This window comes from Chrysochloris asiatica, unplaced genomic scaffold (genome assembly GCF_000296735.1).
Source record: "Chrysochloris asiatica unplaced genomic scaffold, ChrAsi1.0 scaffold00020, whole genome shotgun sequence".
NCBI classification, from domain to species: Eukaryota; Metazoa; Chordata; class Mammalia; order Afrosoricida; family Chrysochloridae; genus Chrysochloris; species Chrysochloris asiatica.
The window spans coordinates 2,641,256-2,668,400 of record NW_006408538.1 but is presented as its reverse complement, the minus strand read 5'-3'; the positions used below and the strand labels follow the sequence as shown (position 1 = coordinate 2,668,400).

Genomic DNA, 27,145 nt, shown 5'->3' with positions numbered 1-27,145 from the left:
AGGCTTTCTACTCCCGTAAGGATTTACACCCTCGGAAACCCTGTACAGGGTCGCTATGGGTCGGAACCGACTCGATGGCACTTAACAACAACATAGCAAAAGAATATTTGGAACCTTGGATTGGCTAGTTCAAGTTATCATGCTTTTACACATAGTACTACCAGGAGTATGCAGTCGACTTCAATTGTCTTACCATTTAACTACTTTCAGAGGTACTGAAATACGCTCCAGTGATTAGAATCAGTTTTTCCCTGCACAGCCAATTCCATGGCATGGCTATCATCATCAATAATAATTCATTTCCCCAAATGCTTTTATATTATAAATATATTGCACAGTTAATTGATACACAGGTCAAAACCCATTATAACAACCAGTATGCAACCCAGAGCTATGTTTCAAATAAACACAGAGTTTTGAGTCCCAGGCAATACCTCTCTCATTTTCCTACTACAAAAGAAAGTGGACCTTTCTTAGTAATGAGTAATGACTCAAATTGAAACTGAGAATTAAAAGGAGTGCTCAGAGATGGACTTGGGCAGAGTGAGCAGAGAAGGACGTTGAAAAAAAGTGAGAGAAAACCAAAAAAAAAGGTTGTAATTTCATTTAGAATAACTTGAAAATGGCAGATACAAGGAAGTACAGCAGTTCTTCATGGGGGAACTGTTGTTGTTGTTGTTGTTAAGTGCCGTCGAGTCGGTTCCGACCCATAGCGACCCTGTACAGGGTTTCCGAGGGTGTAAATCTTTACGGGAGTAGAAAGCCTCATCTTTCTCCCGTGGAGCGGCTGGTAGTTTCGAACCGCTGACCTTAAGGTTCGCAGCCCGATTCGTAACCACTACGCTATGGTAATAATAATCATGATTCTGCACACAGTACCTTATATTTTTTGGAATATTTATATATATATACACTGTTTCATTTATGGTCACAAAAATCCCGTGAAACGTGTGGTGTATACAGTTCTATTTTATAGAGCAGGAGCCCCAGACTCAGAAAGTGTAAGTAATTTCCCCAAAGCCACACAGCTAAGCATCAGCAATGCTGAGTCGTAGACCCTTGGTCTTGACCCTTAGTCTATTAAACCACACTGCATCTCTCATTTCTGTATACCATGTTCCAGAAGAATTTGCATCAAAATGATCCAATTTCCCTTCACAGTTTCCATTTATTCTATACCTAAATGTTTTGACATACGATTTAGCATTAGGAAAACAGCCTGACTTATTTCAAGAAGGTATTTTCCTGGATCAACTCTATACCTTCCTTCTGAATCTGCCTTGGTCTACATGCATGGAAACAAGATGCTTATGGCATTGTTCTTCTAACTGTTAGATCCATTTAAGAAGAGACACAATTAAAGAAATAGAAACTAGCTGATCAGGATGGGGTCACGACTGAGTTTGACCCAATGGAATAGTTTGTGAAGCTGAAGTAGTGAGGTTGGCCCAGGATCAGGCAGTGTTTCGTTCTATTGTGCATAAGGTCACTATGGGTTGGTACCGACTCGATGGCACCTAACAACAACAATAAGAGTTTTGATGACATAATCCATGAGAAGCTGATATGATTTTGCCTAGATGATTTTCAAGTACCTATCTATACAATCCTGAATGTAAATAAAATCACCATGAAAATACGAGTCAGGCGATGTTGTAGGAGGCAGACCAGTTATTCACTTTTCCAGACAGCAGTCCTCATGTAGCTGCCACTCAGAAGAGTCTCATCAGTTTAGAACAAACAGAAAAAAAAGAATACTGAGGGACTCAGATGCATGCCCACCCCACAAGACTGCTAGTAGGCAGGAGTCAAGCAAACCTAGAATACAAAACGATGTGCTTCCAAGTCGTCTCATACTATGGGGCAGAATGACTTTATAAAAAACTATGGCTAGATTAGGCATTTTGACCGGTCATGATGGCAAGACATATCAAGGTCACTGCTCAAAATATACAATCTGCTCCAGGAGTGGCACAGCAGGATCAGGACTGGACTGCAAACCACAAGGTCAGCAGTTCAAATTCACCAGCTGCTCCTTGGAAACCTGATACAGGGGTGCTATCGGAACCAACTTGATGACACTTAACAACAACAACAATGTATATCAGCAAATGAACTGGCCAAAGTGTGTTTATTATCGACCACTGCAATTCTTAAGAGAAAGTCACAACATTGCTTGTGCAAGATTTGTTGCTTGGTGCAAAGATTTAATGTTTTTCTATTCATTATCTTTTTTTGAAGTCTTAGATGCACAAAGGGTATGCAAACACTGTACTTTTCCTCTTAGAGATACGTTACGTGACTGTTTTCCATAATTATTCTTGTCACCTCTAACACTAGTTGTTTTGATAGAGGGGAGGAAAAAATAGCTTTTCAACAGACTTTCTTTTGTATTTATTCAGGTAACCCAGTGAATAATGGATGAAATATCCAGAGAATTTAAGAAAAACACACACTTACAGCTTTAGCATTAAAAAAATTCTCTCTGATTTCAAATGTGTAATTGTGTGTTCCAAAAGTATATTAGCACTGCAGATGTTTACAGAAATCTTTATACATATATATATATTTAAGTAGTTTGTAAAACATACCTTGGCTATAGTTCTATAGTTGCATTTTTCAGTTCTATCCTTTCCTTTCCTTTATAATTTTTCCTTCCCTATCTGTAGCTCAGATTCCTAGCATCTGGCAGGATAAAACTATGCACAGTTCACAAGCAGAAATTCATACACAAAATGCAAAAATAAGGGGGAAAAGCATTACTTTCAGTTCTATTGTGAAATTTTCCATCAACCTAAATTGAGTTCTAAACTGACATCAAAATGTATATTTTGGTGGATGAACATGATAATTTTCTGGTTGTTACGGTGCTCTCAGGGAAGATTGGTAGTAATTGGCTTATTTGCTTAAGCAAAATGCTATTTTACAAAAAGAGCCTTCTGGCTAAGAAACAAACTGTTGGAATAAATGCTTTTGACCAGGATTATGCATGTTTTGCTGTGATTGTTTTATTTTACAATTGTTTCAGGGTTTAAGAACGGAGCATCAGTTATCACTATAAGTTTTAGAGCTCTCCACAAGGACTGATAACACAACCTGTGGGCATGTTGTGTTGTTGTTATGAAGTGCGGTCTAGTCGATTCTGATCCACAGTGACCCAGTATAGAGTTTCCGAGGAGCGGCTGGTGAGCTTGAACTATCCATGTTCAAACAGACCTTGCAGTCCAGTGCATTATGACCCACAGCATCACACCAGGACTCCTGTAGGCATATATGACATGCTTAGTTCATTGTCTTCTCATATTAATTAAAAAGTTGTTTTCTATCTGAAGTTTACATTTAGAGTTTTGGAAATGTTTATACACACTGTATAAAATTCCACATTAGCTTATAAGCTCATGGATAGGTTAAAGACTTTAAAATTCTACTTTCTTGTGCTTATATAGTTTTTGCATATTGCTTTTTTTTTTTTTTTTTCTCAATTCTTAGTATTGCAGTAGCCAACCTGAAGAAATGCCTCAGAATACCAGTAGCAGAGAAGACTTCAATCAAACTCAGACATCAAGAGGGCTAATCAACGGAGCAGACGATCTCATTGAGACGGTGGGGATTTGACTGCCTCTCTATAAAATAATCTAGCAAGCTGTGAACTGGCCAATCCACCCTTTCCTAAACACATTTGCCATGTATTCATTTAGTGAAGGGATGAATAAAATAATTGCATTCTGTACATCAGTAAGCATATTTGACATGAAAAACTTGAATGCATATTACTTCTTATATATATTATGTCTATACCATGGAATCCCTCCATTGCGCAAGTGGCTAACATGTTTTGTTGTTGTTGTTGTTAAGTGCTGTCAATTTGGTTCCGACCCATAGTGACCCTGTTTCCAAGGAACGACTGTTGTGCTTGAACCATTGACCTTGGGGTTCAAACTGACTTTGCAGTGTACCGCATTAGCCCACAGTGCCACACCAGGACAAAAACATGTTCTACTGCTTACCAAAGGCTGGAGGTTCAAGTCCACACCCAGTGATATCTTAGAAGAAAGGCTCAATGATCTACTTCTAAAAATTCAACCACTGAAAACCCGGGAGAGCACATTTGTATGCTGACACCTAGGCCACCATGAGTCAGAGTTGATGCAAAAGCAATTTTAAAACATGTACCCTATATAACCCATATTCAGTCATATGATTAGCAGATAGATTTAGCCTGTAGCATTAAAAAGCCTATGGACACGTATAGCAGACACACTGTGCACAAAGAGATACATACGTTTATGAAAGAGTGATCTCACCAAAAGACTGAGAGCTGTCCTATTTATTCGTCAAGTGTCTAATTAATAAAACAGGGAAGAATGCAAGCCAAACTAGAATCACTTCCTTTTTCTGCACATGCCTGATATTTGACATTCTGACCACGGCCCTATTAGAAAATGGTATAAAGGAGACACTCGAGGTCAAAGCTCCTACCACTAAGACATATTTTCCAAAACTAAAGACTATTGATTTTGTGGAGTTTAATAGAGCACTTAAATATGCAGAATACAAATAACAAATTTGTAGTTGGTGTCTTTTACATTTAGGTGATAGATTTTTTTCCCCTAATTGATAAAGTTTTAAAGCAATTTAAAAAAAAGTTATGCCTTAATAAAAATATTCCCAGATTAGTAAACACTGATTTGAAATCAGTAAAAAAAAAAAAAAAAAAGATAATTTTTTTATTTTAATATGTTATTGTTAAGTGTCATCGAGTCAGTTCTGACTCACAGTGACCCTGTATAGGGTTTCCAACGTGAGTTTGAACCACCGACCTTGAGGTTCAAACGGATCTTGTGATCTAGTTACTTTAACATGGAATAGCTAAAATTTGGCTATGTATTAGAGTATATTACAGAGTAGGATAAAATTAAAAATTATTTTTAAAATACTTGGATATATGATGTAAAATTGGTTCTTTAAATATGGTATCATACCATCTCAGTAGTAAATATAAGCCTTAAGTTACTTCTGAGGGCTGCATTAGCTTCTTTATCAATGTTCAATTTTGCTTTTTTTTCCCTAATAAGTGAAGACTAACAACTGAAAATGCCATTCCACAAAAACAAACTGTTTATTGAACGTCATGATGGAGAAGGTATCTCTCTCTGAGTGAATTGCTCATAATCTTTCTGAATGTATGACATTTCTGTTAAACAGGCCAAAGTTTTTGTAAATAACTTATCTACAGTGTGTGAAAAAGTTTGGACTTTGGGACTCCATCAGACTTTCCTGTTAATGCTAATAATTGGAAGATGGCTTCTACCCATTGGAGGTGGAATCACCCGTGACCAACTCTCTCAACTTCTCCTTATGTTTGTGGGAACAGCTGCTGACATACTGGAATTCACGAGCGAGACATTGGAAGTAAAAAATGTGAGGTAAGCACACACTTCAGGGAGATAGTTTTGCTAATGCCAGCTCTACAGTACCTGCCTCTTGATGTTTTCATTTCTGCATGAATAAGAACTGTCCATATTGTATGTCCAATAGGCACCTTGGTGACATAGTGGGTTATGCTTTGACTTGCTAACCTCAAGGTCAACTGTTCAAACCCTCTACAGGAGAAATAGGAAGCTTTCTGCTCAGTAAAGATTTACAGTCTCAGAAACCTACAGGTCACTATGTCCAATGGTAGAATAGTAGAGATCATACAATTTGCTACTTTTTAGGTATTTATTAAGCACTAGCCCAATTTATGGAGTCCTGGTGTGGCACTGTGGGTTAATACTCCAGACTGTAAAGCCATTTAAACTGCAAGGTCGGCAGTTCAAGCTCATCAGCTGCTCCTTGGAAACCCTATACAGGGTCGCTATGTACAGGGTTGGAACCGACTCAACAGCACTACACGACAACAGCAACAACAAGAAGCCGAATTTGTATACTATTTGTTAAACACATAAAGGAAGCCCTTGGTGGCACAGTGATTAAGTGCTTGGCTGCTAACTGAAAGATAGCTGTTTGAGCCCACTAGCCACTTAACAGGGGAAAGATGTGGCGTTCAGCTTCCTAAAATATTGTTATTATTAAGTGCCATTGAGTCAGTTCTGACCAATAATGACCCTGTATAGGGTTTCCGAGGAGCAGCTGGTGAGCTTGAATCACCAACTTTGTGGTTCAAGCCAACTTTGCAGTTCTGCACATTAACCCACAGTGCCACACCAGGCCTCCTTAAATATTATGGCCTTGGAAAGCCTAAGGGGCTATGATTTGGAGTCAAAAGGATGGCAAAGAGTTAGTTGAGTTTTTGTTTGCTTTTGTTATAGAAAAGGGCATTTAATTTTCTGAATTACTGTGAACAAAAACCAGTCTCTGCATGTACGCCTGAGCATAGGCCCCACCAGGAAGCCCTGAAGCCACTCTCAGGGTGCCATGGCTATCCCAAGCTCCTCTCACTTTCTGCAGTGTCCTAGAACCAATCTAATCTTACGATTCTATTGTAGAGCAGCCAGAGCCCCAATTCCAAGAGAGACCCTAGAAGAGACATGAAGAAATCTCTCCACTGTCCTGTTCGGAAAGTTAGATTCCCTGGTGTTGATAGAGAAGAGGAAAGATTAGACCTTATTTTCCCAATTTTTATTTTTAGTCAGGTTTGTTCGAAGTGCCCAAAGGCTTTCTGGTGTAGATGCCTATAAATTAAAACTTATTGAGTTGGTATTTTTATTTTTGCCACAAGCAAATAAATTCTGAATCCATGATCACATCTGTTTATGGAACTACTTTCTTACCATTAGGGATTTAAGTCTCGGTGCCTGAATGTACTTTCAGCTCGGGTTGTTTTGCACTATGCTATAAAAATAAATTGGAGTGAGGCTGGCTTGTAATGCTACAGTTTACTTTATGCTGTGTTTTTCAAACAATGAAACATAAAGCTGAGCAAAATACACTAACTTACTGAGTAAACTTAATATTCCAGTTATAGCCCAAACTATATTTATAACTATGATTTACCTTTGTAAGATCATTTCCTGTTTCATTTATACTAAAATTTCCTACAGCTTATTAAGTACATATTTTCTTTTTAAAGTTATTCCAACCACAATTGACCCTATGTCCTCAAAATAGTGATTTTTGAGGTTTTAATTCCTTACAATTAGTCACTACTTTATATTGTATAATGTATTTTGAAATACTGTAGGATGCTTATAGCTTATAATACAGTGAGGCTATAAGAAGCAATTCAAGAAATCGTGACAGAACACATAAAAACAAGCCCCTTGTTAATGTCATGGCACTATAAATATAAATTAGTATGTTGTTGTTATTAAGTGCCACCAAATCGTTTCCGACTCACAGCAACCCTGTATATGGTTTCCAAGGAGTGGCTGGTGAGGTTGAACCAATGACTTTACAGTTCAAATCGATCCTGCAGTACAGCACGTTACCCCTCAGCGCCACACCAGATTCTATAAAAATCAACACATGCTAACTCTCTTAGGGAAATGGGTCTTCAGGGATAGATGGTTTGATGGGCCACTCTTCAGTCTTATATATCACAAAAACATGGGCAATGTCAAATTTGGGTATTTTAATGGCCTGTTTAGTAGGCCTATCCAAAAGTGACACTAAGGGGCAGTTTATAGATTAGTGTTTGCCAACAAATGTTGATTATTAAGCATGTTACTGAACAAAATCTTAATTGCTGGGGGGAAAAAAAACCTTGAAAATTGTAAGACATCCATTCATTCACCCACTATTGTTTGATTATGTAATACATGCCAAGAATTATGATAGAGACTGGGGAGCAAGGAATAAACAAAAGGACACATAGTCCCTTCCAAATCTAGGCTATTTCTAATCAAGAGGAAATTTTAAATCACTTGCAATTTTTAGCCATCTCAAATACTTCTAATTTTGGCTGTGTCATCTCCTATGAATTAATCTAAATGCTTCATGAATCTTTTTTCTTTTTTGATAGTTCAAGCTTATACTATATTCCGAGGTGCTGATTTTAATGGAACCAAATAAACATTGTCCTGGTTTATGTTTTTAATTGTTCTTTTCAGTGTTCATTGTGTCAGATTGAAGTCATTGTATTTTTAATGTACCTGTATGTGTCAGTGACTTTCTGTCATCTGTCATCTGCTCTTGCATGTATCTACTACTCAGAGACTCTTCAAAATCAAGACCCATAAAGAATCTAGAAATTTTCTCTCTCCTAAAAATCACCTTCCAAGTTTTGATTTCCTATCTCAGGTTCTACCTATTCTGCAAGACATGGTATTGCAAATATCCATATCATCAAAGGAGACACGAAAACCTACCTACAGGCACGCTGCCCTCCTTTAGGCCCCCAAAATATAATTATGAAGAATAAATAATTTACATGAAAAAGATATTTATATTTAATAGCAGAGGAAAGCACTTCATCATAACTTATTTAACATTGCACATGTGATCAGGATGACCTAATCCCTGGAGAAGGACATCATGGTTGATAAAGTGGAGGGTCAGTCCAAAAAAGGAAAACCCCTAACTGACAGAGTGGCAGCAGCAGTGAACTTAAACAAAATCATTATGAGATGGTGCAGGATCAGGTAGTGGTTCTGTTGTGCACAGGTGAGCTGTGTGTTGGAATCCATTTGATGGCACCTAACAACAACAACAACAAAATATGGAATAAAATAAAATAGAAAATAAATGTCATAATGATTGTTGTTGTTGTTGTAAAATGCCATCAGATTGGTTCCGACACATAGCAACCCTGTATAGGGTTTCTGAGGAGCAGGTGGTGAGCTTGAACCGCCAACCTTGCAGTTCAAACGGCTTTGCAGTCTGATACATTAACCCACAGCGCCACACCTGATAGATTTAGGGAAAAACCTGCAATGATGTCTATATCACAATGTTTACATCTTTTTTCTATATCCTGCTTATACCCCAAATCCAGTTTTGTTTATTTTTCAACTCTAATCAGTTTACTCCCATTTAACATTGAAGTTCATTTGCCTGATTTCATGCATTTGCATAGGCTTATGAACCTGCATTTTTCATAACTCGAGTTAAACACTGTTTACCAATTTAATTCTACAGTTCAAGGATACTTAGTAGATTTAGAGCTTTGTACAACCATTTCCAACCTTCAGGTTTAGAACTTCACCAAATCCAAAAATCAAACCCACTGCCCTGGAGTTGATCGTTACTTATAGCAACTGTAGGTAGGGTTTCTGAGACTACATTTTTACAGGAGCAAACCGCCTTAGAGCACTCCAATCATCCCCAGAAGATTCCCTGTGGCTGTTTACACTCAGTCATCAGGGCCACTGCCAGCCTTAAACAAACACTGATCTACTTCCTGTCTACATAGATTTTCCTTTTCCTGGTGTGGTGCTGCGGAATAATGAGTTGGACCACAAAATCGAATTAAACCTCAAGGTCAGCGGTTCAAACTCAGCAGTTGTTCCTCAGAAACCGTAAGCAGAGTCTCTATGAGTCAGAATCGACTCAGCAGCACTTAACAACACAGGACATTTCATATGTGAATCTATTTCATGTCTGGTTTCTTTCACTTAGCATAATGTTTTAGAGGTTCATCCATATTATTCCATGTATCAGTAGTTAGCTCTCTTAACATGATTAATTAGTATTCCACCTAATACATATGTTACATTTTGTTTATCACTCAGTAGTTGGTTAGCATTTGTATTGCTTTTTTGTATGTACTGCTACTATGGGCACCACATGGAGCCCTGGTGGGCTGTACGGTAAGCACTGGACTGCTAGCCACAAGGTCAGCAATTCAAACCCACTGGTTGCTCTGCAGGAAAAAAATGAAGGTATGTGCTCCCGTAAAGATTTACAGCCTTGGAAACCACGTAGAGTCCCTAGGAGTCAAAATCCACTTGATGTCAGTGGGTTTGTGTTTTGGGTGACTGATCGTAAGGTTGGCAGTTGGAACCCACCCAGAGGTGCTTTGGAAGATGAGCCTATTTGGCAATATGCTTCCAAAAGGTCACAGCTTTGAAAATCCTCTGGAGCAGTTGTACTCTGTACACATGGGGTCCCCACAAAACAGAAATGAGCAGATGGCAACTAACAACACTAAGTTACTAACTGAGCATCAGAAGATATGTATACGAACTATTCATGTATTTTCTTAGATAAAGTGTCTGTTCAATTTGCTGCCCATTTTTGGGGGGTGGGTGCCTTATTACTGAGCTATAGGAGTTTTTCTTTTTTAATATTCTGGGGTGCTGTTGTGGCGGTTAAGTGTTGTCAAGTTGGTTCCGACTTACAGTGACCCTGTGTAGAAACATTTTCTTTCAGAATATGGCTTGATTTTTACTATTATGATATTGAATGTAGTCTCTTGTATCAATGTTTAAAAATATACTGTTCTTTTGTTATCATAGCTAACAAATATTTTCCTAACTCAAAATTCAAAATTAGAAAAAAAAAATTCTGTTTTCTTCTAGGAATTTAATAGTTTTAGTATATTTAGTTCTGTTGCCCATTTTAACTTTATTTTTGTGTATGTTTTATGATGTCTGAATCTGTGGTGGTTCTAGGTTTTTTGTGGGTTTTTTTCTTTATTAAATTGTCTTGGCATCTTTGTAAAAAAAAAAAAAAATTGACTACAGATGTAAGGTATTTTTTTTCTGGGTTTTATATTGTATTTATTGCTCCATAGGTCTATACCACACCATTGGGATTACTATAGCTTTATGTTCTAAAATTGGCTAGGGTAAGTTCCCCAATATAGTTATTTTTAAAAGTTGTTTTGCTAGTATAGATCCTTTGTATTCCTATATAAATTTTATTATTAGCTTATCAAGTTCTAGAAAAAAAAGCCTGTTGAGATTTTGCTTCAGGGATTATATTAAATTTAAGAATCAATTTGAGAAGAATTGCCATCTGAAAAGCATTAAGTCTTCCAATTTGTTAACATGGAATCCCTCCTCACTTAATTAGGCATTCCCTAATTGCTCTCAGCCATACTTTATACTTTTCTGTATACATATCTGAAACTGATTTTTTTAAATTCATACTTAATTATTTAATCCTTTTTTGATACTATAGTTAATAGGATTAATTTCTTCATTTAATCTTAAGACCTGTTATTACTAATATATAGAATAACAATTTTAACATAAAGATTTGTACCTTATGACCTTGTTAAATTTGCTTTTTAAGTTCTATGTAGATTCCTTAGGACATTCTATTCGCAAGATCATATCTTTGAAAATAAAGAATGTTGTGATTCTTTCTAATATTTATGTTTTATTATATGGGCTAAAATGTCTAGTAATATGTGAACTAGAAGTTGTGAGCATGGGCATTTCAATCTTAAAAGATAAACAGCATCATTTTCACTATTAAGGAGAGTGTCATTGTAGATTTGTGTATGTTGTTGTTGTTAAGTGCTATTAAATCAGTTCTGACTCATGGGACCCTGTATAGGGTTTCTGAAGAGCAGCTGGTGGGTCTGAACTGCCAACCTTGTGGTTCACAGTCCACTGCTGGTCCTCTAGCGCCACACCAGATTTCTGTATAGCTGCTCTTTATTAGTTGGGAAAGTTTTTCTTTCATTTCTAGGTTATTAAAAAGTGTTTTATTTACTTTTTAAATTTTTGGACAAGTGTTGAATTTTGTAGTGCTTTTTCTGTCTGAAGAGTAGCTGGTAGAAATATTTATTATTCTCAAAAACAAACAAACAAAAATCCAAACTCATGGCCGCTGAGTTGATTCTGACGCATGGCGACCCTGTATACGGTTTCCTAGGCTGTAAAATCCTATGGGAACAAAATGCTTCATTTTTTTCTTGTGCTAAAAGCAGCTGATGGGTTTGAACTGCGGAGCTTGTGATTTGCAGTCCTTTGCTTATTCTACAGTACCACCAAGGAGCCTGGGTGGCATAAAGAGTTTACAATCAATTGCTAACTTAAAGGTTGGTAATTTGAATCCACCTGCTGACTTTGTGGTTCAAACTGACTTTGCAGTACCACGCATTAATTAGCCCACAGTGCCACACCAGGGCTCCAACAACACCAACATCTGCATTCTATCTATAAGAGACATCATTTAGTTGAAAAGATATAAATGTGCCTACTCCTCACTTACCAGCATAGGACTCAAAGACCAGGCAATTATATGAAATACGGATTTTGCAAGATTCAGCACCAGCGTCCCCATTCCACCTCCCCACCCCCACACACACACACCACCACCACCACCATTGGCCCTCCACTGCCTACTGAGCACTCCCAGGATATCTCAAGGTGCACATGGTATGACAGATCTCCTTCCCTAGCATGCCTTTCCCATCATCTGAAGCCCACAAGGGTTGTGGCTGGTAGTGATGTTGACAAGGTATGACTCCAGTGCTCATCTGGGGTGAGGACCGTACTCAGGCTCTGCCCACTGCCTTTACCCACCTTCCCTGTTCATCCTTGGCTGCTCGGACTCCCTAGGTTCATGGGACTGTCCTCCTCCCAGTGATCGCCCTGCTGCCTTAGACCTCTTTTTCCTGCCTGCCTCTCGCATTGCGTCATCTCACTCCTGATCCTCTGTGGCCACAGTGCGACATGGCAGATGAACTAGAGAAGGCATCCTGTGGCCACTTCACTGCTGCCCACTGTGTAGCCCCAGAACCAGCTGCAGCTCTGCAGGGGTTATCATCTTAAAGATAAACAAAGGGGATACATCTGAGTAAGAAAAGACACAAATGATCACACTCAGGAATGACAAAAGGGACCTGAAAACTGATCCTACAGAAAATAACATAATTATATAATGTAATTATAGGGGGTCATTATGGATAATTTTATGTGAAAATTAGACAACTTATGTGAAATGGAAAAATTCCTAAAAAGAAACGTATAACCAATGGGAGTTCGCAGCCATCGGGCTCGGGTTTTGTTTTTATGTTTTCATATTGTTCACTTGTCTTCCTGTAACTACATAGCTTGCTGGTCAGTAAGTAACTTGGGCTGAAGCTGTGCTCAGAGTCACTGAGCATGTATACTTGTCACCTGTTAATGACGGATCTGGATATGGATTGCAAGCACATTCAAAGTTTAGGACATTTTCATTTCTATTTCAGCTTTTAATTTCCTCTGGGCCCCTTTGTGTCTTACTAAACATGCCCATTGTTTATTGTTCTGCCAGACATATTTGGAAGGATGATCTAGCTTCTCTTTGGTGCTCTACTTTCATATTGTCCACATTGAATTTCAAGTAGACCCACTTCAAATCAAATGAGCACTCTCGGGCCATAAGTGGGGTTCCAGTTTTTATTTCAAAGCCTTCTCTAGTAAAACTCCCACCTTGGTAAGCTGGAGGGATATGGGAACATGCATAAGTAAGAATGCAGCAAACGCCCACTGTTCTGAAAGGGCTACCAATTTTCCATGAATACATATTAAGATGCTCTGGTAGCATAGTGGTTATGAGTTGGGCAGCTAACTTCAATGTCAGCAGTTCAAAACTACCAGCTGTTCCATGGGAGAAAGATGAGATTTTCTGTTCCTGTCAAGATTTACAGCCTTGGAAACCTTTTGCAGGGTTGCTATGAGTCAGAAACGACTCCACAGCACATAACCCCCACCGCCACATATTAGTTTGTTGTTTGCCTTTGGTGGATTTCTAGACTCCTAAATGTTTTTGAACATTTTGATCATGATTTACATGTTTGCTGACCTTTTCATTCTGCTATAGTCAGCCTTCAATATTCTAATAAGTCTGAAGCTGAAGACCATGACCACGAAGAGTAAAGGTCATCTGTAATCGTCACTTCCAAATCTGTAGATAACTCTGAGGAGTCTTTTTCTGAAAATAAGTCACTTATTAAAAAAAAGAATCAGTTCCCATATAATCTCTGTTACTTCATTGTACTTGACCACAACAAGGAGAATCTACCTATGCTTACACCGTATTTCCTTTTTCCTTATTGAAATCTTTCTTGTCCAAACACTTTTCCCAGACTAAGCTAACACTTCATTTTCTTTCCTTCTTTTATCTTCCTTCCCCCCCCCATCTCTTTCTCAGAAGCAATTTGTCATTTTTTATTTTTAGAATGTGAATACTCTTATCTAATATTTTCTGTTGTACAAAGGAACATTACATTAAAACAAAAAGCCAAGCTAATTGACAAAGTGTGACTTTTTCATTTTACTTTTCACCAACCAGATTGAGTGTGCTGAGCCACTAAATGCCACTCTTTTATCTCCCCAGGTTTGTAGGCATACACACATCAATAATCACACTTCTCAAGACCCTGTGATCTCTGTATGAGTAATCCACTGTCTGCTGATGGTACTTCTTGTAAGACATTTGTAAAGACTAGTTACCCCTATGGGACAATGTTGCATGATGTTGTATAAATTCACAAGTCTAAAGTGTTTTCCATTAACTCAATGATGTATTTGCATTCCAATATTTTACCTTGCTGAGTAAATTTTACTGTCTAATCTGTGACTCAAAGGGTTAAGCATTTGACTACTAAGCAACTGTTTGGCAGAATTCATCCAGAGGTGCCATGGAAAACAGGCCCAGTGATCTGCTTCTAAAAGGTTACAGCTTGAAAATCCTATGGTATCATTCTATTCTGCATGCATGGGGACACATGTGATATAGATTTGTCTGCTTACAAAATTTCTGGCCATCTTTCCAAAACTATTTTTTTTAATATCTTTTACTAATATGTTTCTCAGCATCCATGTTCTCCCACACTTTTGTGTGCTCAGATAATATCTGCATGAGTAAAGACATACATTATTATTGTATGGCTAGAGTTGAGATTATTTTAAAGCTAGGGTTCAGCAATCCCTAATTTGTAGCATGATGAAATTGAGGCATAAAGACTTTAACAACCATAGTAACATGATAATATTAATAATGATGATGTTTATTTATCACTTATGTGCCAAGCACTGTCTTAGGAGCTGTACTTGTAATGTATTATTTAGGCTTTATAGTAACACTATGAAGTAGTACTATCATTACCCTCATTTCATAACATAAGGCATGCCAGGCAAAAGAAATATATTAAAAATTAAAATAATGGCTAATTGTGATAATCTGCCATAGTTAGCCTGTGTCAGATCCTGTGCTAAGAACTTTGTATGTTTAACACATTTAAATACGATTCTTAATAAAATTGTCATATAAAATTCAGTAGCTAAGGAAATAGGAAACTTGAGCAACACTGTTAGCCACCTAGGCCTAACAGAAATGCACAGGACAATAGAACACTCCACCTCAAAACAGCAAAATACATACTTCTTAAGTGCACATGGTACATTCTCAAGAAATCATATGCTAGACCATAAAACAAGCCTCAGTAAATTAAAAGAACTAAAATCATAAAATATATGAAATGAAATAGAAATCATTAACAGAAGAAAACTTAGGAAATCCACAAATATTTGGAAATTACATACTCCTAAATTACAAGGAGCTCTGGTAGCGTAGTGGTTACGAATCGGGCTGCGAACCTTAAGGTCAGTGGTTCGAAACTACCAGCCACTCCGCGGGAGAAAGATGAGGCTTTCTACTCCCGTAAAGATTTACACCCTTGGAAACCCTGTACAGGGTCGCTATGGGTCGGACCCGACTCGATGGCACTTAACAACAACAACAACAACAAATTACCGGTAAGGAGCTCTGGTAGCATAGTGGTTACGAATCGAGCTGCTAATCTCACAGTTAGCAGTTCGAAACTACCAGCTGTTCCATGGGAGAAAGATGAGGCTTTCTGCTCCCGTAAAGATTTACAGCCTTGGAAACCCTATGCAGGGCCGCTATGAGTCAGAACTGACTCCACGGCACTTAACAACAACAACAACAAATTACTAATAGGTCAATAAAGAAACCAGAATAAAGATTGTAAAATACTTTGAAACAAATGAAAATGAAGACACCATGCACTAAAATTGAAGGGATGCAACTAAATAGGGGTTTAGAGACAAATCTGTGTTTGTGCATGCATATGCATATGTCAAAAGAAGAATAAATATTTCAAATCAGTAAAAAAAAACAAAATTCAATAGCTGCTATTATTGTCATCCCCCTTTTGTAGAAACTAAAGCAAAGAGATGTTAAGTCACGTGATCAGGAGTTAGGCAGCTAATAAAAGTGATCTGTCTAGGATTGAAGCTGTGTTTTCTGTCTCTCTAGCGAGGGAGTCCTGGTGGTGTTGTCTCTATGAGTTGGAACTAACTCAACGGCACTTTAACAACAACAAAAAGTGAGGGTTAGTGCTGGGATGTGAAGGAAGGTAACCCACACCAGAGTTCAGGCTTTACCACTGCTTTCGCCTTTCTTGCAGACACAATACATAGGAGTTCTTTGTTGTTGTTGTTGAAGTTGGGGATCAAAAGTGATCAATTGTAAAATCGATTTTACATCTATTACAAAATCGTTTCAGCAACCTCTTGCCCTGCCTCTGTTTGAATATTTTCAATAATAGAGAATACACTGACCCAAGGTGCAACTGATTTCATTTTGCAGTAACATTATCAGAAAGTACCTCCCTCTATTGTGATAAAATTTGGATCATGACGGGTATAAATGCAGTCACTTGTGTTGGAACTTGTCCTCTGAAGTTGTGAGAAATAAGTTTAATTCCTCCTCTGCATAGCTATCCTTTAAATGAAATAAGACTTTTAAGTAATTGTTGTCAGTTTTTCTTCCCATGAGCATCTGTCACCAAAGTAGTCTCTCCCCTTTGATAACTTTATAAATGTTCCTCTTGAAACATAAAGCATAGCACATACTTTAAGTATGTTCATTGTAGAATGCAGTGAGGCTAAATCTTTGTTTCATTCATGAAACTAGTATAGCACAATGCTTAAAAAGGGTAGATTTTGAAATCAGCTATCCAGTTTGAGTTCTATTCCCAACATTTAGAGCCAGCCGTGGTGCTGGTGATTATGGGCCGTGGAGTCGGTTCTGACTCATAGCGACCCTGCGTAGGGTTTCTGAGGCTGTAAATCTTTACAGGAACAGAAAGCCTCATGTTTTCCCTACAGAACTGCTAGTAATTTCAAACTCCTGACCTTGAAGTTAGCAGCCTGACTTGTAACCACTACCAGGGCTCCTTAAATACGTCTATACTGTGTGTGTGTGTGTGTGTGTGTAATAATACTAGTGAAGTATGCACACCTTAGAATAATCAACCATTTGAGATCAAAAGGGCAGCATTAACCCAAGAACAAAGTTCAAGAAGCTTAAGAAAGCAGGAGGAATGGAGACAAGAAGCACAGGGACGACGTGGGATCAGTGATGTCACACTGAGGGGATTACGATCAATGACATGAAATAATATGTATATGAATCTGTTTATTAGTTTTTTTAGAGTGAGTAAACCGTCACACCATTCTCCCCCAAAAGTATTTAAAAATAAACAAAAACTGATGATTTGCTCTGTAAACCACCCATATTTCACAAGCATACTCCCAGCTCTTCATTGAGAAAGAGTTGTTAAGAGGATTAAACATGATAGTAGTTAAACACTGAGACAACTGGAACACAGTATGAATTTGGAAACCATGGACAATGTTATTTAAAAGTGCAGACATTTTTTTAAGATCTACTACGTATATGGGATCTTGGTGTGGCATTGTAGGTTAAAGCGCTGTACCGCAATGTTGGTTAGAACCACAAGATCTACAGTTCAGACTCACCAGCCACTCCTTGGAAACATTATACAGGGTCATTAAGAGTCTGAACAGACTTGGCGGCACTTAGCAACAACAACTACATATACGGAGTCCTGGTTTGGCACTGTAGGATAAGCATTGGACCACAAGGTCAGTTTGAACCACAAGGTTGGTGGTTCAAACTCAACAGCCACTCCTTGGAAACTCTATACAGGGTCACCGTGATACAGTACCGACTGGATGGCACTAACATAAACAACTATATATATTCACTGACGTTATAGTCTGGATTGCTAAGACACTTTCACTTAAAATTCTAGACCTTATGCTATTTTTATGAAGCAACCTATGATTGCATTTGGTTTTAGGAAATCATAAATCATGTCACACTGTGGGCTTATAATTAGATAACAGTGAGGGGAAAAGTCGTTGAGCTTTTTATCATGGCTGCTGCTGTGAATTGCTCACATCTGTTGAATTCTAGGTCATACAGTTACGTCCTGTCAAGGTCTTTGGGGATCCTGATTGTGCCTTCCAGTGTGTTTGGTTTCCCATCCACGCTCCATATCATATGTACATATGAAAAGCATTCCATCAATGTCATCAACCAAGTCATTAATGAAATGTGAAGTAGAACAGAACCAACAGCAGAGCCTACAACAACCCGTTAGAGAATTCCCTTTGGGGACAGTCATTTGAACAACTAGGAATCCACCTAACAGTACTTACAATCAGAAGGAAAAAAAAATTACTCTTGTTAATAAGGACACCGTTTGAAATTGTTTAGAAGCCTTGTTTAAACCCAAGTAGATTATGTCTATTACTAATTTATATAGCATTATGGAGTCCTGGTGTGGCGCTGGGGGTTAATGTGCCAGACTGCAAAGTCGTTTGAACTGTAAGGTCGGCTCTCCAGCTGCTCCTCGGAAACCGTATACAGAGTGGCTATGGGTCGGAATCGACTCGACAACAACCTGTTAAGTAATCCTAGCTCTAAAAAAAACAACACAAAAACAAAGAAGAAACTTTGTTGAGTGCAATTTGTTTTTAGGGAATCTGTAGTGATTTCTAATAATGACCACCTTTTTTTATTTAAGTTTTTGTTGTGAATTGAGTGATTAGTTTACATGGGGAACATCAGTTTTACACTCATCATTTCATTGCAATGATTACAATCTCCTCTGTGCATCATCATCATCATTTTTGTGTCTATTCTCTCTGGGTTTTGGGGGGGACTAAGGGGATGTACACAAAATTACTCAGGAATATATAATCATTTAAACAACCAAAGGTCACATTCTGCAAACATGTCTCCTGGCCGCCAGCACCCAGTCTCTCTCTTTCTATGAGTCTAGAGTCCTCAGCTGCGCTCTCTCTCTCTCTCTCTGTGATCTTATCTCTGTCTCCATCTCCAGTGTCGCTGCTTCTCTGGATAGGGCCCCATATTCCACTCATGCTCTTCTCCTTTGATGGTCAAGGGTTCTCTGCTCATGGACTGTAAGATTAACTACTCCTCTCTTTTTGTTACAAAACGTCTATCTTTACAGTTAGGAGGTACAGTGAGGAACAAAACAGACACTGTCCTTTACAGTTAACTACTTTCTACCTTCTTATAAAGACTCAAGAACTTCTGATATGGTGCTGCAGGATCAGCAGTGGACTACAAACCACAAGGTCAAGAGTTCAAACCCCTCAGCTGCTCCTCGGAAACCCTATATAGGGTCACTATGAGTCAGAACCGACTCAGTGGAATTAACAACATTAAGGCTCATGGGAAATCTTTTAAATAATCATTTCTATAATCTAACTAGGAATTAATAGGAATGTACGTGTTTAGTTTAAGAAATATTTCTGATTCATTCTAAAAGCTGAAACTTCATTGCTCTATTGCCAGCTTGTTTCTAACTGCCAAGATAGGCAGTGAAGACTTAGCAATCTCATTTACAAATTCTCTCAGCATTCTGGAATTTAATCTTTCAGGGCCTTAACACTTGAAGCATTTAAAGTTATCCCTTATAATTTCCTCATTCACTTCAGTCGCAGTTACTCTTTCCTGATGCTTTTCCAGCTCTCTCCAATCTGAAAATCACTCTTGACGGGGAAGATGGGAACAAAACTTGCTATTACATCACCAACCACAAACTGATAACTTCCTTTGTATTTCTGCTCAAAAAGTGTGTTTTTCCTTGTATTTTTGTAATTTCTGTTCTTTCAGACTTTAACCTTATAAATAGTTCTCTAGGATATTTATATATTTGCCCAAGTTTCGTAACTTTTGTACATTCAACTATTCCTTCCACAAATATATGTTGTTGTTGTTAAATGCTGTCAAGTCGGTTCTGACTCTTAGAGACCCTATATAGGGTTTCCAAGGAGCAGTCGGTGGGTCTGAACTGCTGACCTTGTGGCTCGCAGTCCAGTGCTGGTCCTACAACACTGCACTAAAATGAATGCCGGTTATTTGTCAGGCACTGTTCCAGGCAGTGGAGGTACAGTGAGGAACAAACAGACACTGCCCTTGCCTTGTTTCCTAGAAATTATTGACCTTAGATTCCCACATTATTTTCCTAACTGGATTATATATAGTTTCCTGTATATGCTGAGCTTTTAATTTATGAGCAATAGCTAGTCCTCTTGAGCTGTCTTTTCATTAGAGTTTTGGGATCTTAGAACAATGATCACCTCTTGCCCCCACCCTCTGAAATTTCCTGAAATCACCCCTCTAAATAGCTGTATCGATGCCTAACTTTTCTCTTAGCATTTCTTTCTTATAATGGTCTCATGATTTTTTTTTTTTTTTTTTAACTAAAGACAACAGAATGGGACTGGAAGGCCTTGTCATAACTCAGGGAGAATTTGCTATAATTACACATGTGGAAGTTGGTTTGTTAAGAATCAATTTCTTTTGTTTTATTTTGTTGTTATTGTTGTTATTTTTTTCATTTCATTATCCCATTGTGAAATTACATGAATTTTTCCTGAATTTCTTATATGACCAAAATATTTGGACAGATTCCAAGAGGTTTATTGGGAATACACTTAAATGTGGGTTAAGAAACTTTTTCTGCATAGAATTGTAATTGTTAGTTCTAATGTAATGTTTTGTCTGTGTTCTAGGAGTAGTCCTGCACTAGTGTATGCCATTCTTGCTATATGGACTTGGAGCATGCTGCAGTTTCCACTTGACCTTGCAGGTAAGTGTCAGGATGTTTTCTAAAGGAAAGAGGAAACTGCAGCTCTTGATTATCATCTGCACTAAAGCTAGGGAGACAATTGAAAGCTGTCTGCATGGACATCCCGTTATTGATTCCAGTTCAGTTTGGAAGAAATCTAGATTGGAACTTAGGAAATCCGTTAGTAGATTCACTCTGGTACATACTGAACAAAAGATAATAGAATGAATCAGAACATAGCCTTAAACCCAGTTCAAGCAGTGGTTCCACAACTAATGATTTGTCAAGCCTCCTGAAAATTAGTGAATGCATCCATGCCTAACTTTTTCATCCATGGAATGGGGATGCTCAGAATACCAGCAAGATCAGTTGATAAAACACCAAGTATACTTGGAGCTCCAGTAGCGTAGTGGTTATGAATCGGGCTGCTAACCTCAGGGTCAGCTGTTTGAAACTACCAGCTGTTCTGCAGGAGAAAGATGAGGCTTTCTGCTCCCATAAATATTTACAGCCTTGGAAACCCTGTACAGGGTCGCTATGAGTCGGAATCGACTCCACGGCACATAACAACAACCACAACATACTTGCTGGCACAAAAGCATTAGCTTTTCATATTTTTAAAAAGTGGTTTTTCCTTCCTTTCTCAGATCCATGTATTAGAACCTCAGAGGGAGTTAGAACAGTTTCAAACCCAGGTGGAAAAATAAAATTCTCTTCAGGTGCTACTTGAAATCCCGTTGGTCTGACTTTAATAAACATATAAACTGCCAAGATGCTGTAAGAAATAAATGTTTTCCAGGTATTTCATACTAGTGATGACCTAAAGCTGTCTAGTACAGCGTCTAGTACTGTCTTTGTTGTTTTGTGTGCCGTGGAGTCGGTTCCGATTCATAGCGACCCTGTACAGGGTTTTTGAGGCTGTAAATCTTTACGGGAGCAGAACGCCTCATCTTTCTCCTGCGGAACAGCTCTTCAAATGTAAATTCAGATAAATTAAAATTGAATAAGATTAAAAATTCACTTTCTGAGTCTCACGAGCTAGTCACATTCAAGTCCTCAGTTGCCACATATGGCTACTGTATTTAACAACACAGCTAAAAAACGTGCTTATCATGACAAAAGGTCCTATTGGATGACAGTGAACTAGGGTCATCCCATAACTTTTCGGACCTCTGAAAATTGATTTGGTATTCTCCTAGATGACCCCTCACTTGGGAAAAATTCTGTTTTTGCTGTTGTTAAGTTCCACTAAGAGCAACCCTGAGGAGTTTGAACTGCTGACCTTGTGGTTCACTGGTCCAGTACTGAGTCCACAGTGCCACAACAAGAGTCCTGTGAGGAATTCTAGTATTTAATAATTACAATCCTCAGGTCAGACTGTTTTTTATTTCACCCTACTATGTTGGCCTCAGGATTCGAATTGATCTTTAGGATAGAGTTGTGTGGGGTTTTTTTTTTGTTTTTTGTTTTTTTCTGTATTATTATTATTTTTTTAATAATCTTTATATGCCCTGAAGTCTCAGAGGCAACTGCAGCCCCTAACATTCACTTTTATAAATAAAATGATGGGTGGATGGATAGAGTTGCTATACTTTTTGTTTTGTTTAGTTTTGAAATACCAAGAACCTAATTACCAATTACTAATGACAAACAAATGTATGCCACAAGCACACACACACACGCACACCCACATACACATATTTTTGTTCTACAACCCCACTAAGAAGATACTAGGCTCCATCACTTCAGATGTCTAGTAATGTCCCCAGAGGAACTCTGGGAGCTATTTTCTGACCCTAACTTCTTAGAAAAGCCAACTATTAGTTTTTCTTTTTGCATTATATTGGGTTTTCTTTTTGCATTTACTCTGCTAATCCTCATTTTCCTCCTGTATTTTGTGGTTATAGACTTGCTAAGAAAATTTTTATTTAAGAAAGAAATTTTGTAAACTTTCAGGAGTGATAATGTGATGCAGCTGTTTGAAAAACAAAGACCAAATGTTACTTCTGACAAAATGAGTATTGTATTTTCCAATGAACAATATATTATGCTCACCCATATCAAAGTAGCTTAAGAATATTTGCAGGCTCCAATAGACCAAGGCTTTCTTTGTTTGAAAACTCCAAATGGAAGGCTTCATTATTATACAAGGATTATTTCCCATCCTTGACCCTGAATTAAATTTACATTTTAAAAATTGAAACAAAAAAAGCTTCATCTGTTGATTGGATCTCCTTTTGTTCAACTAGAAAATCGGTAATTGTATCCAGTTGGTTCTTGTAAACTGTGAAACAAAACCTTAAGGAATTAGAACAAAATAACAATGGCATATATTTGGGCTCTCTTTCCCACCATTAGAGAAATATGTTTAACATGAATTAAGTTTGCATTTGAATATACGCACTTGAATTGTCTAACCCAATTGGCACACATGGACTAATGAATGAACAACGAGTAAGTAGATTCTAAAGAGAGGATCTGAAACCACATACACACAGTTCTTCTCCCAAATGTATCAGTCCTGAGTGCAACAGAAAGACTGGATGAGAAGCAGAGAGAAGTTAAGAGTGTTAATCTAATGAAAATCCAGTCCTGTGTAATAGTCATGAGTCACATCACGTCCATTCAGTCAACCTCTGACCACATATACTTGTGGTCTCATAGAGGTATAGTAAAGTTCAGAAATCTTGATCAGAGAACTCAATGTAGTGAACCCAACAGCTTCCCACTTGCAATGTGTGTATCTCATGTCTACATTGCCAATTGTATAGTGGTAATGAAGATTGTTGTTGTTAAGTGTCATGGAGTTGGTTCCTATCATAGCGACCCCATGTGGGGTTTCTGAGGTGGGTTTGAATTGTTGACCTTGCATTTAGCAGTTCAGTAATTGTCCTACAGCATCAGAAGATATACAACATATTATGCATATGTCTTTGTAGTCACAATAAATGTCTATGTTACTGGCTCATTTCTGTACTGTATTTTACTTCCTCTCTAAAAGTTTACCATATACCAGCATACTCTAGTTTGCAAACAGCAGTCTCCAGCCTTGTGTATCACATGTTTCTCAAGTGTTGTAGCAATAACTGTTAAATTTTCATTCAAAAATATTACCTTGAAGAGGATTATGGCTCCCAAGTGCAGGAAAACCATTGCAAGAAATAGCATCAAGAACCAAAGGAGAGTATTGTTGGAAGTGAAAAAAGAATAAGGATATTAAAAATACAAAGATGGAAAATCAGTGGATAGTATTACTGACAATTGAAGCATGTCACACTGAACAATCGGTACAATCTTAAAAACAGAGAAAAAAAATGCACCAACTGATTAAAAGATTGATTCCACAGAAAGGTAGAAAGAAGGTTAACTAAAATGTGAGAGGGTACTATACAGATGTGGCGCACCAAACACAAAAGTCAATCCATGTTGATGATCACTGCTAAGACACAAAACTGTTGGAGATGCTTCAAGAAAAAGCAGGCCCGGATCACTATGTTATTCACACAACATCCAAATCACATAGCATCCTATTTCATATACCCTGGACATTTAGGTTTTAACTGTATTTTCCTAGACTCACCTAGACAAATTACCACAAATGAGATGACTGAAAGCAACAGAAATGTATCATCTCCTAGTTCTGAAGGCTAAAATTCTGAAATCGAAGTATCGGCAGGACCATGAGCCTTGTGAAGGCTCTAGGAAAGAATCCTCCCCTGCTTCTTTCTGGCTTCTAGGTGTTGTCGGCAATCTCTGGTGTATCTTGGCTTCCAACTGCCTCACTCCAATTTCTACCTTCATCTTCCATGGCCTTCTTCCTTCTGTATGTATTTGTCTTTCTGTGTGTCCTTTACTTACAAATACACCAGTGATATTAGACTTAGGGCCCACCCTGTGACCTCATTTTAACTAATGACATTAGCAAAGGTCACATTGAAGGTTCTGGGTAGTCATGACTTTGGGGGGGGGGGGTAACGGCAGGGGGAGGTGTGTTTGCACTATTCTACCCAGTAAAATTCCCTGAAGAAAATGAGTCAATGAAAAAGTGTTTTTTTCCTCATAGATACTATCTTTATTCCAGTTTTCAAATGAGGAAACTGGGTCCCAGCAAGTAAGTTGGGCAGGATTTCATTGATAGAAAATGGCGAATCCAGGAGAGGTCTCCTGCCTTCCTCCACTGCAGACCCAAGGACAGACATGGCGGCATACTTCATTCTCTTGACTTCACTTAACTTTACTTAATTTTGTTTTGTGTGAGAACTAGGGAGTGCTCTGAAAGTTTTACAGTAGATGCAAACTGGAGAACTGACTTTTTTTTGGTTTGGTATATTGGAATGAGAACATGTTACTCATTTTGGATGTAAAAATGCTCTAGCATGTTACATAGCAGGGTGGTTTCACCTGTCCCACACAGATGAGATGACAAACTCATTTCCAAGCATAGCACCCATTGTTAACGACATGCCCCCATCTTATCATCCTGTATGCCCACCTTTCCTAGAGACAAGTTAACTGGTCTGTCTTGCATTTTCAGTACAGCACGTCGTGTGTCCCTCGTCTGTGACAGCCAGGGGGTTCCCCAGTCTGTTCTTTTGCCAGTACAGTGCCGATCTGTGGAACATTGGAATCAGCGTCTTCATACAAGACGGGCCTTTCCTTGTCGTACGTCTCATACTGATGACCTATTTTAAAGTGATAAACCAGATGCTGGTGTTCTTTGCTGCGAAGAATTTCCTCGTGGTGGTGTTACAACTCTACCGCCTGGTGGTGCTGGCCTTGGGAGTCCGGGCTTCCCTGCGAAACCAATTAGACAGAAAGAAAGGAGGGGACAACTGCTCAGGACAACCAGCTGAGAGTGGCCTCTTACCCAGAAGCTGGAAGAGTGACTCTAAGGAGGACGTGGCTATCCCATTGCAGGTGTCTCCAGTCACCTCGGACGACAGCCCTCCGACTCCATAGTTATTTATTCAAGCAGCAAGCATGCTAGAATGGTTGCTTTTCTGCTGCTTCTTACAGACAACACCGTCTGTTTTGTATTTTAACCTTGGCATATAATTATTTTCAAAAGAACCACATAGAAGCCAAAGTCAAGGGAGTTTTATTTTTTCAAATGAATGAAAGGAACTTTGATTAGTGGCTATGGCTACGTCTGTATCAGCTGTTTCAGTTGTTCAACAGCTATGTGATTTGTTTGTCGTGAACTCTTTGAAAAGCTATGGCCAGGGTTAGAGGGGCATGCCCTCAAAAGAACTAATGCAGACAGACAAACAGTGGCTGTTTTCAGAAAGTACTGATGCTTTGAACTTTGGCTCCATTGTCAGATGATCTCATTTGATCTTTTCTGCAATATCTCTCTGACATTACAAAAACGTACAGTCAGTAACTGCAGACCAAATTAAGGGAAAAGTGCCTTTAAAATTTCCTCAGCGAAAAACCTCTGCCCAGCTTCCATAGCATGGTAATCCCTGTTCATCACTGCAAAGAGGGGAGGGGGGGCAATAACCTCATTGTTTTGAGCTTACGTGGTATTCTGTCATGATGGATATGCTCTTAAAGGAATTTTATTGCTTTTGGCTTGCACATGATAGAATTCACAGCAAGCCATTTTGGTTATACATGTCCTTGTTGTGAGGCAGGAAATACTAGTAAAATGCTAGGAAAGTCACAATTTCCGTTCTGAACATGATTCACAGGATTCGTCAGAATTTTTCTTAATGCCACTTTAGCACTTTCAGTATTACCAGGTTGGCTTACCTGGGTTGATGCAGAGAATCATTGAAGTTATGAATAGAGGTGTTTAGGCCCTTTAAGTGTTACCATAGTTTCTGGTGTCTGCCAACAGTAGCAAATATAGCTGTAGCTCCTCTGAACTGCCTTGCTGGAGACAGCCTTTGGTCACAGGAAACATGTTGGTGACAGAGGATTGGCCTAACCACTACTAACTGCCCTTGATTAGTGATTCAGGGTGGGGGTGTGTGTGTCAAAAATATGCCACAGTATTGTGGAAATCAAGAATTTGCTTTAATTACCTGCGCTAAGATTTCATTTGGCTGTATTGAAATACCCATGATACAATTTTATACACCTCTGTACTGCCCAGATGGAAGTGATTCAGCATGTTTTAAAAGTGATTTTTGCTTTTAAAGATACAGCATAAAAACATACCCTGCTCTGTAGCAGTAGTTATATGAGATGAACAGTTGCAAAATGGTTCTTTTTAGGATCAAGGATAACTCCTTTTATGTTCTTATGCTCAGAAATTCGGAGGGAGACATTAAAGGTAAGGCAGAGTGTGGCCTAAAATTGGATCTAGCCTGTTGACAGCAA

At 38.4% G+C, this 27,145-nt stretch overlaps 1 protein-coding gene across 1 annotated transcript in view; it reads left to right on the top strand.

The window, feature by feature from the left end:
• The window catches only part of TMEM26 (transmembrane protein 26), a 59,269-nt gene extending 33,492 nt beyond the window's left edge, over positions 1 to 25,777 (top strand). Inside the window, exons 3-6 of the mRNA XM_006835800.1 lie at positions 3,490 to 3,603; positions 5,206 to 5,426; positions 20,763 to 20,839; positions 25,353 to 25,777. Coding sequence (XP_006835863.1) covers positions 3,490 to 3,603; positions 5,206 to 5,426; positions 20,763 to 20,839; positions 25,353 to 25,777 — 837 coding nt within the window. The remainder of the gene's footprint in view (positions 1 to 3,489; positions 3,604 to 5,205; positions 5,427 to 20,762; positions 20,840 to 25,352) is intronic.
• The last annotated feature ends 1,368 nt before the right edge of the window (positions 25,778 to 27,145 follow it).